Genomic DNA, 16,279 nt, shown 5'->3' on the forward strand with positions numbered 1-16,279 from the left:
GGTGACATTGCTGCTTTTGTTCCTGCAAAACCCCGAGTGATGCAGTTTTTTTTTGCAGTAAAGCCGTATTTATTTCTTCTAAACCAAAAAACCATAGTAATAATACTTTATAATAATATTAACTTCTGTTTTATGTAAACTACATGTTTATATTCGTTTTGGAAATAAAAATAATTGGTTTTGAACATTAAAATTCACTTTAATGTGAAAAGAAATGACATATCTGGTTTTTTCCCTGTACCCTTCAAATGATAACTACTATAATAACCTAGAGTTGACAGACATTTTACGGGACATAAAAACTCACAATATTGGAACACTACGGAAATACGTCAAAGGAGTACCTAAAGACATTTTAGATGAGAAAAAAATGAAAAAAGGACAAATTAAAGGAAAAGAAGATAATGGAAAAGTTGTTGGTAATTGGAAGGATAAAAGATCAGTTAGATTTATAACTACAAGACATACACTCAATATAATAAACACAAAAAAAAATCGCAGGGGGAAAATATTAACAAGCCAGAGGCCATTGTGTTTTATGACAAATTAAAAATGGGCATTGATTTATCTGATCAGATGGCCTCTTACTTCTCGGTACTTCGTCGGTCTATAAGATGGTACCACAAAGTGGCATTTGAATTCTTGTTTGGAACATCGGTTGTTAATGCCCTTATTTTGTATCAAATTTCAAATAAAAAGGAAATTGAAATTTCAGAATTTAGAGAGGCTTTAGTGACGGAATTAATCGGAGATATGATTGATAATAAAAAAGGCCAAAAAAACTTAACACTTTTTACAAGAAGTAACAAACAAAACGAAGAATAATAGGAAAAAAAGAAAAAGATGCATAGGATGCTACGAGAAGGAATATAATCTTTCCAAACAGTCAAAATTAGCATGTAAAAAAACGAGCTAACAAACTTGTGTCTACATTTTGTAATGAGTGTCCAAATACCCCTGCCCTTTGCTTAAGTTGCTATCAGGAAAAACATTAAGAGATTACCTAGTTTTTAAGTGTTTTTACAACATATTTGGTCGTTTATAATGTGTTACTTGTAATAAAATATAAAAAAAATTTTATTTGCATAACTTTGCTAATGTGGATTACCAGTGATAACCACTTAAAAATTGGTTAACTCGGTTCATTTATAGCCCGTTACCTAGGCGAAATGTCTTGCTTTTAAATCCCAATAGTTTTAGAGCGCCCTGAAGCATCAACCTGCAGAATATCACCGGTAGGTAATACGTAAGGTACACAAGTGAACTTATAGAGTTGATCACCGGTGATACGTATGGTACATAGGAGAAGTCTTTTAAAATACCCCCTTGGTAGCCAAAGTGTTAACCAAACCAAATTAAAAGATTATAAATAAATTAATATTATAATGTGTACGTTATAAACTTACAGAAAACAACTTACTAAAAACAAAGAACTACAGGATCACATATATATATTTATAAAAAGGCTTGCACTTCACTTTAGTCCCCCGAACCCAAAACTGATATTTATTAATATTTTTTCTTTTGGACACCGCATGAAGACTGTTTATTTAAGCAAGTTAAAATGAATTATTGTTAAATAGTATATTCTAACAAGAATTCCAAGTTAATGACACTTTTTGCTGTGAAATAGTTAATGACCCAAGTAGTAATGCTGATTACGCAGTTGTAAATATTATGGTTGTAACTAACACGAAGACACCTAAGTATTTGGTACCAATTGCTGCCCGACATAGGCTGGGTTTTGGCCAAGAATAGGACAGTGTCTCAAAAAGTACATTAAAAATTGCAGAGCCTGTGTTTTAGGCAAATCTCATACTGACCATGCTGGTCCTCTAGTTAAGTCCAATAGAGCAATTTAAATTTTAGTGGTGAACAGGCATCAACTTCTCCAAATTTTGTCGTTTAATGCCTACTACCAAGAAAACGTCAGAAACGGCTACGAGCTACAAACACGAGCGGGTGAGATCCCAATGAATGAGGGGAAGGGATAGTCCATATACTTATAAACCCCAATACTGATAACATCCCATAAGCTATGAGTGTAACTTTTGATGCAAAGAAAGAGAGAAAGCAATATCAGTCATAATGTAAATTTATTATAAGTTTATCCTTTGTTGGAAAACTGCACTATGCGCATGAATGATACTAATATTTTATTGGCTGGTCATAGCCATCCCAAAACAATAATTATCGATTATTTTTTGAATTTTCATTCTACAGGACTGTGCGATACATGCTGAAGATATTCGCGTTAGTTTGAATTTTGAACATTATTTTGCATTTTTTTTGGTCATTCGTATTTTGTAGTGTTTTTAACGAACAATGGGCATTCACACGCATTCGATTTTCATTTTTTGTGTAATTCGAATAGGTATAAAGCCGCTCCCACACGATGTGGCGAATGCCTTCCAACGTTGGACACACAGGCATTTGACGCATCAAGTATGCATGTATCCAACGTTCGTCATTCGATACGTTGGGGACGAAGTCGGTAAACTTTCCCCGCTTCAAAGGATGCTTACAACGTTGGAAGCAACATTCGTGACACTCCCACACGATTCGTTGTGCCGACGAGTGAAATATCACGTCATCAGTAGACTTGAGGATTTTAGTTCATTTTTGTGATTTCCATCTTTCCATCTCCCTCAAGAAGTGAATGAGTGAATAGTACAACAGTTTAGTTCATTGATCGCCGGTGCCGGTGGCAGTAACTACTAACAAGTAGTAGTTCACAATTCACATTCATCAATTATTCCTTAATGCAAAACAAAGACAAAGTTGAATTTCAGGCGAAGCAGCGACAGTATCAATCGAAGAGAATTTTTTTTAAATATGTATTATGTAAACAAGATGAGATAATAATATATTCTTTGTAATTCCAAAGGCAAGTATAATATTTTCAAATATATACACACACAAACAAGGTCACTTTTCAATACTTACTAAGTTCGGAGGGTCGCAGTTACGGTCAGCAAGGCTAAATGATGTTTCACACCAAGGCGACACTCACGCTCCACTCATACGGTGCTCCAGGTACGCTCAAAATTGATATAATGAAATCAAATAGGCATGTTCACATTACCACTGACACCAAGCTCACGCGCATTCTTTAGAGCGTCGCGATCTTTTGCCGTGGATATTTTGAGCGTTGAGTTTTATCGTGTCAAGACTTGAGCGCTAGTGTTTTTACCAAAAATTGACAACGTGGACGAGAAATTAATAGAAATTGTTCGTAATCAACCCGAGCTGTATGATCAATCGAACAAATTATACAGTGATAATGTCCACAAAAAAAATATATGGTCAGAAATAGGGAAGGCATTAAACAGAACAGGTAAATATTAAAGATTTATTTTATCAATCTAGAAATAAATGTATAAACAATTTTAAGATATTAAGTTAGATGTTACGTTTGACAATTAAATCATATCATTTTGTCAACAGACCTCGCCTTCCTCTGAGATAAAAAATCTTATAAATATTTCTCTTGTTTGAAAAGCTATGGCTGCTGAGTTTCCTCCCTGTCTAGATAAATGTCTTAAGTTGTTTTCTATAACTTCATCAGTGTTTGAAATGGTCGAAACCGTTCCATGACGAATGAATTTGTGTAAGATACACGTTGTTACAATTACTTTTTCAGCATATTTGAGCTAATTTCAATCTTCTGCCATAAAATCTGAATTTTTGGGTGAGAATTCCAAATGCATTTTCAACTACCCTACCGGCGCGAGAAAATCGGTAGTTAAAAATACGTTTTTCAATTTTCGATATGAGTTCCAGGAAAAGGTCTCATTAAAAACTTTTTTAAGGGAAAAGCCGGATCTCCAACGATAACGTATGGGGCAAGTTGCTGAGTCCCTGGTAGGTTGCATCATCCGGAATATCAAGTGTATTTTTTTCTAAGCGCTTTCCGAGATTTGAATTTGCGAAGATCCCTCCATCACTACTTCGTCCATAAGATGCGACATCGACAAATCTATAATTCGCATACTGACGACAACTGCCAATAAAACTATTGAAAAGGACTTCTTATAATTGAAGTAAAGGGAACCCGAATTGTGAGGAGCTTCAATAGCAACATGTTTGCCATCCAAAGCTCCTATACAATTGGGAAACTGTTTGCCAATCCATGGTTGCCAAAATTCTTGGGCAATTTTTTCCCATTCTTGTTTGGTTGGTATTGACATAACCTCCTTCATCATTTTATTTTTTATTTTTATTTTATTTTATTTTATTATATTTACGCTATTCAACAGAAATACATCCAATTGCTGAATGGGAAAAAAAAAATACATTTACAATCAATAACAATAAGGAAATGCTTAAAAAGAAAAACAATGAGAAAAGTAAAGAAAAAAAAACAAAGTTTTACTAAGAATAGTGTACTTTTTTGATATCTGCTATGCTACAGTTAAATAAGTCACATTGACCCTGAACAGAATTATATGTGTTACAGGCTCTGCGTAGTGGAGAAAATTTGTTAATGTTAGTCCTTGGTCTAGGTAGGTAAAATGTTTGTGAGTTTCTGGCTGATATGTGAGGTATGTGAAAGTTCAGTTCTTGTAATAATTCTGGCAAGTCGATTAAGTTGTTCACTAATTTATATAGAAACTGCAAATCAGCAGACTTTCTTCTATATTCTAAAGAATAAAAGAAAAATCTTTCCAGTAACCGTGCATGTGGAAAACCGATTTCTGGGTACACTCCATCGCATTTATAATAAAGAAATTTTAGAAATTTTCTCTGTATACCCTCAATCTCATTTATATGGTTTTGGTAATAAGGGGACCATTTATAACATCGCAATCTTCATGGACCGTTTGTTGTACTGACTGTTGTGGCCAAGCAGCTGTGAAGTATCGAAAATGGAAATTTGAAGATATTATGTCATTTTTGGAGCCCTACATGAAGGACAAAGAGCGATTGTCATCAATAGATTTGGAGGAACAAGAGAAAACCGTTGAAGAAAGTGAAGAAGAGAAAGACAGCACTCAAAAGGGAGAACTGGAAAAACAATCAGCTCAAAGTCTGGAATCTCAACCAATACCTGGATCTTTCAAGCGATCTCTGGACCACAGACAATCTAAACCAAGATTTATTAGAACTAAGAACCCACAAGAGACAGCTTCCTCAACCGTAATGAAATATTTAATTGAAAAAAAAGAAAGTGTGGACAAAACGCCACAAAAGGTTTCCTTGAATCTGTTTTTTAAATCAATGTTGAGAACTGTGAAAACCTTCTCTCATATAGATCAGCATCAAATAAGGGGCCAAATATTTAATGCAGTATCGCAGATGGAGACCAAATAATTGATGTCAATGCCACAATCTCGGCACTCTTTACCTCAGCATGGCTCTCATAGTATTCAGGTACAAAATACAACAACTGGAACAGACTTGGTGTATTTGGAAAATACAAGCAATCGTTATGTCTCAACCCCAACGACTTCACCCGACCCTGGTTCATTAAATTCTGGTTGCTCCACTTACTTTTCACAGATTTCTCCTGAACAATATTAATTTTTTCTTATATATTTTATTATAATATAGAACTTTTGTTAACATATTAAAAATAGGGCAAATAGGGCATAAGGGCATTCAACTGAAAATACGGTTATCCTTATTTTTCATTTAAATGATGGAAGGTTTAAATTGAAAATGGCCAAGTATTGAATTTACAAAAATTTTCTGCTTTTAAATATTAAAACCTATATTTTTATTATTAAAAAAATTGAAAAATATATCTACTTACCTTAAACAAACTACTAGTTTCTCTCTTGGTGAGATTGCGGCCCGAAATTTAGTATCCTGTTTCTTGAGGTTACCACCAATTATTGAAAGAAACATTTCGAATCGGTCTTTTGACATCCTAAAATACTGGAAGGACTTAGTTTTGTCATCAACTAATTGCGGATATAGTGTATGAAATTCCCCTTGCGTGGATCTGTACTGCAAGGAGGGATGTACCCATTTTCTTTTGGGTTTTGGCTTATCTTCATCTAACAGCAAGGCGATCAATAACAACTCTTCATCGGAAAAATTTATTTTATCGAATGAAGTTTACTAACATGCACTTTCGTTAGGAAAAATCAGTGATCATAGTGTGAACACGCACGAATCTTGAGCGTACCTTGAGAATTGTATGAGTGGAGCGTGAGCGTCATCTTGGTGTGAAATAGCCTTTAACTGGCCATACACACAGTCAAGCATGTCCTCGCGTTTACGTGAACGCCAGGAAGCTTGGGAGTAAGTTCGAGCGTGTGTATGCGCAACTGACGAAGCGAACCGGTCGCTTGGCGCGGAGCGAAGCGAACTGGCGATTTTTGATTTTTTGATGAGGCTCGCAGGCAAGTTCTAAAGGTGGGTCCAGACTTGAACATTTTAGCCCGAACGAACAGAAAGAGCTGAGCGAGCAAAGCCGAATTCGCTAAGTGTGGACTTGCGCCCGAGCCGAATCTAACGAGCCGGAACGTTTTCCGGAGCTTGTCGGTAAATCGGAAATGCTCAAAGAGGTTTATTGTTCGCCGAATTATTCAGTTGACGGAATTAATATAGTTCGCGCGGTTCGCAGCATTCGAGTTGTCTGTGTGTTTTGAAGGTACGGCAAAAATAAGAAAGAGTTATTTAGTTTTATTATTTAAATAATAATTTGATAATGGAGTGGAATAGGGAAGCATGTTTAAAATTAATTGACATTTATGAACAAAACCCTGTGTTGTGGAATCCCAAACACGGATTGTATTACAATAAAATAAAAAAGCATGACGCCTGGGTGAATATTGGTCAAAACATGCAGTGTGGTAGTGAAGAGGTAAAAAAGAAAATGGAGAGCATGTTGGCAAGTTTCAGGCGGGAAAAATCCAAAGGCAAAAAATCTGTTGGTACCGGTAAAGGTAATTTATACAGCACTGTGGACCAAATTAGGTGTTATATTTTAAAAACAATTTCTTTTATAGGTAGGCAAGAAGTGTATATATCCAAATGGTTTGCTTTCACCCGAATGGCCTTTTTATTAGACAGAGATGAACCAACAGAAACATTAACTTCTCTCAATGTAAGTATATTTGACTCATAAATAATAATAGGCAGAAACTGAAGTAATATTTACATAGGTATTAATTATATTTATTTATTGTAAAAGTAAGTTGCAAATTTATCCCGCACTTCTTTTGCTTCCAATGATGTTTTACGTGGAATTTGCCTGATGGGTATGAATGATGACAAATCATTGTTGCCTTCACTTCTCTAGTTACCAGGAATTATATTTCCCATGCTGTCTTCTTGGTCAAATGTTCCAGGGGGAGTATAAGTATTTCGAGATTTACTTTTTCGTAGAAAGTTATGTAGGCATACTGCTGTCATGACTACGTATTTTGCCTTTTCTGGTTCCAATAGCATGGGTTTTTGTAAAACTCGAAAAACTGCAGAAACAATGCCGAAAACATTCTCTACAACTCTTCTTGCACGACTTAGGTGGTAGTTGAATTTTCTTTGCGTTGTACCTTTTTCGTGCATCCCCGAGTACGGTTTCATTATCCTCTTTGTCAAGGGAAATGCCTCATCTGCTAAGAAAACATATGGCATATTATTGCCTATTTCGGGCAGTAACTTGTCCATAGGAAGGTGTAGCCTGTCTTCTGTGATTTTTCTATGTAGTGAAGTATGTTTAAAAACACCGCCGTCTGAAATTCTACCTTGAGAACCAATGTCCACAAAAATAAAATTGTATGCCGCATCCACAACTGCAAATAACACAATACTAAAATTTGATTTATAATTATAATATTCACTTCCAGTATTGAAAGGGCTTGTTATTATAATATGTTTCCCATCCATGGAGCCCACACAATGTGGAAATTGCCATTGTTCGTAAAAAATCTTGGAAATTTGAAGCCATTCTTCGGCAGTTGATGGAATCTGAAATAAAATAAAAAACGGCCTAAGTTTAGGACTAAATTTTTAAAAAAAATATAGATGCACAATTATTTTTTGATATATTTTATATATCAAAAAATATTCTTGAAAACGGTTCGTGCACTTGTCGGTTTAAACCTATACCTTATTTTTTAATTAGGAGTTGTTGACGAAATTTTTGGTTATGTTATTTTAATGCGGAAATGTTTTTTTTTCTAGGATGACACAGAAACGATGGAGGCTGCTTCGCAAGAAGATATTGAGGATTCCCTTGATCAATCTACAGATATAAATGATGATCATTCACAAAACGACAGAGGCAATCTTGATGAAAGCCAAACCGAACTTCATCAAGTGAAAAGAACATGTCGTGTAAACTTAAAAAAAGGAACAAAACAGAACATATCTCGGGAAGATAGCACTATTGCCGAAGCCTTTGGAATGCTAAAAAGCGTAGTAGCAAAGGAAAAGCCCGCAGAAATATCCGATAGTTGTACTGATTATGGAAAGCATGTGGCAAATAAGCTGAGAAATTATTCGGAGAGGACTAAAGCGATAGTACAGTACCATTTTAATAATATATTATTTCAAGCTGACATGGGTAATTTTGAAATAAATAGAAATGCAGCAGCTATGAATGTTGCTGCAAACTATCAGAATTCGTCCATAACTTTGCCCACTGGTCACTTTACGACACCCATTCCAACACCTTCTCCACAAGAAACGTCACAAAGTGAAGTTTCATATACTGATTTGTCAACTCCGATCAGCGAAGTTAATGCTCAAGAAGAAACAGGTTCACTTGGAACAGCCTCTAATTTCTTGAGCAACTGGCAAATTGAACATTACTAACTACCTACCAATTATTGGAAAAAAAGTTCATTATTTTCTATTTTTTTCTGCTTTATTTTTGTGTTCGTTAATTAATATAGGTTCTAATATCACTTATAATGCATATGTATTATTTCTTACCTTTATCTGGTTCTTCAAACTCAAGGTTAGCGCTTTACATGTTTCTGCCACTATGATGCTAATACTTTGTTTTGATATTTTAAACAAATACTGAAGGCTGGTGAAAGAATCGCCAGAAGCTAAAAACCTCAATGTTAAGGCTAAACGATCTTTAACTGGTATTGCTTTGCGTAACTTTGTATCCGTCTTTTGAATTACAGGTCCAATTAAATTTATCAACTCCTCAAAATCTTCTGAAGTCATTCTGGTAAAATTTTTTAAATGAATGTGGTCCATTTCTAATAACAAGTTATTGTTGCGCTGTCGATACAGTTTTCGTACCCATTGGCTCCGCGCTTTTTTCTTCTTTTTGGCAGCAATTTTACAAATAAGAAAAAAAGAGCTAAATGCTACCGCTAACTCAGTATTCATATTCAATCTTGAAATTCACTATCTTACTTTTACCAGCACTTTCGTATATCTTTGCGGAAAAAAATAACAATAGCAAATACATAAACACTTCGAGCAGTTGGAACTTTTAATGCTCGCGCGAACGGATCGACCTATGCTCTGTCTGTTCGCTCTGCTTATTTCCGCACGCTCAGCTCGTTCTGTTCGTTCGGGTTAAAATGTTCAAGTCTGGACCCACCTTAACGTGTGTACAGGTGCTCGCGCCAAGTTTTCATTTTTAGTCTATTGTTAATAGGGTGTTTTATTTAATTGCTTTATAAATAATGGCTACGACACGAGAAAAAGGAATTTATTAAATTATACCGTGAAAATTCATGCTTGTGGAAGCATGTGAAAGCCAAAGAATACATGGACAAAAATAAAAAGGATACGCCATATAAAATATTATTGGAAAAATTAAAAGAACATAAACCAGATGCAGTGGCAGACGATGTTAAAAAAAATAAATTCATTAAGAAGTTGCTTTCAAAAAGAGTACAAAAAAAACGATAAATTCTAGTAAATCGGGAGCTGGAACGGAGGATATTTATCGACCGCAACTGTGGTATTACGATTTACTGATGTTTCTAAAAGACCACGAAATACCTAGATCCAGTATGGGTACCAGTAACCCAGCTTTTCTGGAAGATCTTTCTGAGGTAGGTAATAATCTAATTATTATGTATAAAAATTAAAGTATATTTTCAATATTTATTTCTCTTATTCGATAGAGTTTAAATTATTAAATAATTGTAATTTGCAATATTAGATTCCAATATATTGAACTTGCTTGCTTAATAACTTACAAATTCATTATACATTTCAATTTCCTTAAAATGGTATTTTTTTTTTAGGATGGAAGTCAAGAATATTAATTGACAAATGTTGAACTAAGTAGTATCGAAAGCATTAGCAACATGCAAAGTCCAGAATTATCACCAACTCCATCTACCTCATCTTAAATTCAAGCAAACGAACCGGTGACAAAAAACAGAAAACAACCACTGACACAGACTCTCTTTTGCAACTTGTGTCACAGAAACTTGATTCAGCAAAAGAAGACCCACGTGATGTTTTTGGGGAAAATGTAGCCGAAAAGTTACGACATCTAGATCCATTTATGAGAATTATGGCTGAAAAACTAATTAATGATGCTTTGTTTGAAGCACAAATAGGGATATTGATTGATGGAAATGCTTATATTTATATTCCATCATATGTAGCATTAATTAGTCACAGAATGTTGCATCTACCCTACCACCAGCATTACAGACGTAAGTAACCCATCCTACCTCCAGTGAAATTAGTAACCAACAGTGGCATTGTTGAAACTATAGAACGTTTTGTGAGTTTTTTCATCGCTCACTAGCAATTAAATTGCACTTGAATAATCTATTATTTTCTATTTACTATTGTTTTATTTTGTACTTCATAATTTTTTGTTTCTTTGTTTATTTTAGGTGTGACGTTTTCTTTTTAATTAAGAATTTGTTTCTAGGACCATAAAAAAACACTTGTACAATTACATAACTTATTTAATTTGCAATTCAGAAGATCTATGTACATTTGAGTTGTTTGTTAAATTTACAAAAATACATTTCAAATATAAATAATTCTTTAATATTATTTATTATTATTATTTTATTTACTTATGCATTTACTTATGTTGCCAACGTACTTTACCTTCCTCATTAAAATATCTTAAAAATGATTCCCTGACTTCCTTCGCTTTTTGGTTTGCATGGCAGTTATGTCCCCGCTGCAGATTTGTTAAATTTTCTGTACCATTACCGGTAGTAATTCCATTTTCTTGTGTATTTGATTGTGATAAAAAAGACTCACCACACTTACGACGTAAATAGTTGTGCAATATACAACACGTTAAAACCGTCAACTCTATGGTTTTTAGATTCATGTTTATTTGTGTGTGTAGTAAGCGAAAACGAGCAGCCAGAATGCCTAAAGTAATTTCTATTACGCTTCTAGCTCGAGAAAGACGATAGTTAAAAGTTTTTTTCGAGTAATTAAGTTCTTTGACATTATAGGATTTCAACAAATTTTCTCGCAATGCAAAGGCTTCATCGCCAACAAATACAAATGGTTATTTTACTTTTTTAGGACCAACTTCCTTTAAACCTGGTATTTTTAAAGAGTTACCAATAAGTTTGTGAAAACAATCGCTATTTTCTAAGACGCCACCATCGGAAACACGACCATTTGTGCCAATATCAACTAATATAAACTCGTAATTAGCGTTAACAATTGCCATTAAAACAATGCTAAAGAACCCTTTATAGTTGTAATAATAGGAGCCGTTATTTGGTGGTCGAACAATGCTAATATGCTTGCCATCGGCAGCACCCAGACAATTGGGGAAATTCCATTTTTGTTCAAATCCTTTAGCTATTTTTTCCCATACGTTTTCTGTTGTTCGAAACTGCAATTAATAGAAAGAGTTTAAACAAGAAATACATAATAGAATGCGATTAAACGTTTATGTAACAAAAGTAATATAATTAAAGTACGGTGCATAATGCTTTACAAGTTTCTGGAATAATTTTTCCTAGAGCCTGCGGAGATATTACAGCACTATATTTAAAATCTTGTAAACTGGGGCCTGTTGCTAACCATCTCAAAGTGGATGATAACCTTTCATGCGGACTTATAGATTGTCGCATCAGAGTTTCTTCCTTCTGAATGTATGGTGATACCAAATGTAATAGTTCCATGTACATTTCTTCGGGCATTCGCATATAATTTCGGTAGTCATCAGATTCCACCTGTAACTCTTTCAACAAATTGACATGCGTATATTGACTTCTTTTATATAACCATGTCTTCACCCACTTTCTTTCATCACATCTTTTTTTCTTCAGACGTTTTTTAGTAATCGCACACACAATAGCGGTACTAATGATGCATAAATCTTTATTATTGAGTGACATTTTGTATTTAGGTTCATTTAAAATGAAGTGATGTCTGTCAGACTTGATATGAATGTGTGTACGCAAATACAGTAACAGTTTAGACTCGCAGACTTGCTTCTTCAGGTAAGGGCGAAGGCATGCTCGACGGTGTGTATTAAGAGTATTTCGGTTAAAATTAAATATTTATTTTTTAGTATTTTTTGTAGAGCTGTATTTACGGAGAGGTTCGCGTGGCGGAACGAGAATAATTTGCAGAATTGACTTGTTTTTCGGGCGTTTTGTTGGCTTATTCATTGCTATTTTGTGCACTTTGTGGAGAATAATGGAGGTCAGCGTTGAAAGAAAAAATTTAGACCTTCACAACGCAAAATTTTAAAAAGCCAAAGGTAAGATCGTCTAATTTTATATTAAAATAATAATTCTTTGGTTCGGTAGAAGCTTATTCCGATTTTTCATCCATTATTATTTTTTGATATAGTTAAGTTTTTTTTTCTGTCTACGTATGATATGTCTGTTAACGTGATAAATGTTTATAAAAATAAATGCAACTTATGTTTATTTTATTGTAATTTTGCAGTGTACTCATATCATTAAAGGCCTAATTTAGCCGTAACTTAAGTAAATTTTTTTGTGTCCAGTAGCGTCTCGAGGGGCACCTGAACAAATCTTATTGACAAAAAAGGCCCATATATTTAGGCTTTTTATCTCTTGCAGGTATTCCGATGTAGATCTCAACTAACACGATTTCCAACGCCCTTGTAACCATAATACTAAAACGTTTCGATGCAATTTAGTAAAAAGAGCGAATATTATAAAGGCAAGAGAAAAATTGTATGAGGAGCCTGTCAAAAATTTGCAAGACCAAAAACTTTGCCATCTAATAACAGTAAGTGAACCGAACAGAAAGAGACCAAAATGTGATGTCCCAGCCGAGAAGAAAAAACCAAAATCTGTACAAGCAACCTATTTTTCTCGGGTAAAAGAAAAAAAATCGATGCTTCCAGTTTGTCGTGGACTTTTTCTTGCTGCTTTTGGAATAACAAAAAATAGATTAACTCCAATTTTAATCTTCCCTAAAAAAGATGATATTGCATGCGTCGAACTAAGTGACGTTATTTACATGCTCTCTGAGATCTCACGTATGATTTCATTGTCTGGAGAGCGGACGAATAGGCTTAGGAGTTTTCGCACACACCTAGATTATTAAATTTGAATTTCCTTTATTATGTTTTAATACTTTTAATTGAGCAGATTTATTTTACTTGTTTTTAAATAAAACTTGTTAATAGGTCGTCACTTAAAAGGAATATTTGCGTTTATCGTGGATGCAGTAACGTGAAGAAAAGGACAAACAATATCATAAGTTTTTTTATGTTTCCTTTAAAAAAGCCAGAAATACTCGCTGAGTGGATAAATAATTGTGGAAACCAGGAATATTGTGAAAAACATTTTAATAAAGACTACATTTATATTAGTGGCGGACGAACGATGCTGCATAAGGCGGCTGTTCCCAAATTTTGGAAAGGTAAGTAATCTTTAATAAGAGGATATTTTAACATTCAGTTATTTTCTGTGTGACACTAACTTTCTTATTTTATATGGGACACTTGAAAATCATATTTACAAAACAATTTCCTACTTTTTTGTATTATAATAATAGAATTTTTTTTTAATTTTAAATAGGGTGCCATGGATGAGATAAAGTCTTAATTTTCAATTAAGGAATCACGCAAAAATTGTTTTCACTGTATTTTATTATTTTTATTACTTAGAGCTATACAAAATAATAATACTACATGTGTCAATGATCAAATTAATCATTCATCTACACATTTTTTAATTCATTAAATTTTAACGATAATTTATAACGCCTTTTCTTTCTCTCATATTAAAGTCAAAACTTTTTATTTATAAGTATCATTTCTATTACCGCCATCTGTAGCCAAGTTAACAAAGTCTAATTTTACAAATTACAGGTACCATATTTTAAATAGGGCGCGCCCTATCTTTTGAAAAGTTATATATTTCTTTTGTTCTTAGTTCTTGTTGACATAACAATTATCCTAGTTTTGTAATTATGTGATTTTAATGTTTGTATAGACCCTGCTTAGTCCCTTCTCATGCATCTTAATGTAAGTTGTCTTTAACGTTCAATTGTTTATTTGTTAATTATTTAAGGCTTTTTATCATTATTGTAGATGCCCTTTTATTTATTGTTGAGATTTTTGACCTTTGACCTTTTGACCTTGCCAGTAGCACGATAGCTGGTTATATGTTGTGACGAAAACTCTCATTGTATGTAAGTTAATTTTAATATCTTTTATTTCAACACTTTTTTCCTTAGCTTATAAGTTTCCTCGGTTCTTTATAGATCCCTGAAGATGGACATCTTATATGTCCGAAACATGTAGGACAGATGATTTTTAAATAAATTTAGTGGAGGATGACAGAAACAATTTTAGTTACCCTTTGTCGAATTTTAAATTTAATAATGTCATTGTATAGGCGAGAAAAAGTGGTCACAATAATTTATTCATTTATTAAATACTTTTATTATATATTTTTTAATAACGCCAGAAAAAAATTAAAATGATTTTCCCATATTTCAGTTTTTTTCAAAATTTAGGAAGTCTTTGGATTTTATTATAAAAGGAAACTATATTGCTCAACTTTCCTCTAATTATACCACCTCTATTGACGTCCTGTATAACCGTGATGCGGGGTCTTTAAACAAAATGTTTGTTTTTTTTTCTTGTTACTAGGTATCTTTTAATAGTTTTAAGTATACTTGTAACAAATGGTAATTGAAAAGTGTCGCTTAAAACATTAAGATGTGGCCTATTTTCTATTTATTTATTAACATCCTCACTCAAAACCCCTTACTTTACAGATCTCACTACGCTGCACAATTTTTGAGATATTGAATCACATGACAAAATGGGTTACGTTTTACAAAAAATTATTGATCAAGAGATTATATTACCATAGGTATTAAGTCTTATGAATTATTTCAATTATTCTTTATAATATTTACGTGAAACCTGCTTATATCTTAAAATTTGTTCCACATATTATTTGAATATTAGTTTTTAGTTAATTAAGTGCAACAGGCTTTTTATTTAAAAACTTAATCTTCTTGAACACAAAATGGAGAAAACATAATGTTTGTTGTTGGAATTATAACTTGTATTAAACTTTATTGGTAATTTTGTAAAATTAGCTTTTTATATATATTTTTGTATTAATTTTTATCTCAAAAACTTATTTAAGTAAGTAATTATTTGTTTGTAAGTAACTTTTAAGAAACTTCAATGTCTCCACCCTTAAGTAGATCACTCATGACTTGACCCACCTAAATGACACCACTGTATTGTATGTTAAAAACAAATAATAAAAAAATAGTTGGCGGCATCATCCCATGTCTTAAGCGGGGCATACACGGTGAGACCTACCTCGCTACCTAGGTCTCAGAGACAAATCTCGTTGTTAATGTTGCGGTCTAGCTAGTATCATGTATCATTGAGACCGACTCCGACGGTTTCATGGGCCTTGCAATGCGACAGTCTCAACTGGTTTCACTCTGAATGGCTGTGTAGCGCCACTGATCGTCAGAAAATAGTGACTTGGGAGCATTAAAAAACGACGTTTAGTTATTTATTTATTTATTATTTATCAATTCTGTTGGTTATAAATAGGTACAAAATATTTAAAGATGGATGGAAACAAAGCATTTTGGGAAGAATTTATACAGATGTATCGAAGTTTTCCATGTTTATGGGATGTAAAATCGAAAAATTATGCAAATCGGAATTTACGCAATGCAGCATTGGAAGAATTGACCAAGAAGTGCAAAGAAGTTAATCCTTTGGCAACTAGGGATTATGTTACAAAAAAAATCCATAACTTCCGATGTGGCTTTCGGCGAGAACTCAAGAAAATAAAAGCCTCGACAAGAACTGGATGCTCAGCGGACGACCGATATGTGCCAAGCTTATGGCATTTTGACATAATGAGCTTTATCACAGACACCGAAG

General features: G+C 33.6%; 1 protein-coding gene across 1 annotated transcript; it reads left to right on the plus strand.

Annotated features, from left to right (window-relative positions):
• The first annotated feature begins 6,251 nt into the window (after positions 1–6,251).
• LOC126737557 (uncharacterized) lies at positions 6,252–8,769 on the plus strand. The gene is made up of 3 exons (XM_050442485.1): positions 6,252–6,896; positions 6,960–7,057; positions 8,137–8,769. The coding sequence occupies exons 1-3, from the start codon at positions 6,659–6,661 to the stop codon at positions 8,767–8,769; spliced, it is 969 nt and encodes a 322-aa protein (XP_050298442.1). The 5' UTR covers positions 6,252–6,658.
• Positions 8,770–16,279: the final 7,510 nt, after the last annotated feature.

The sequence above is a fragment of the Anthonomus grandis genome, chromosome 6 (genome assembly GCF_022605725.1).
Source record: "Anthonomus grandis grandis chromosome 6, icAntGran1.3, whole genome shotgun sequence".
NCBI classification, from domain to species: Eukaryota; Metazoa; Arthropoda; class Insecta; order Coleoptera; family Curculionidae; genus Anthonomus; species Anthonomus grandis.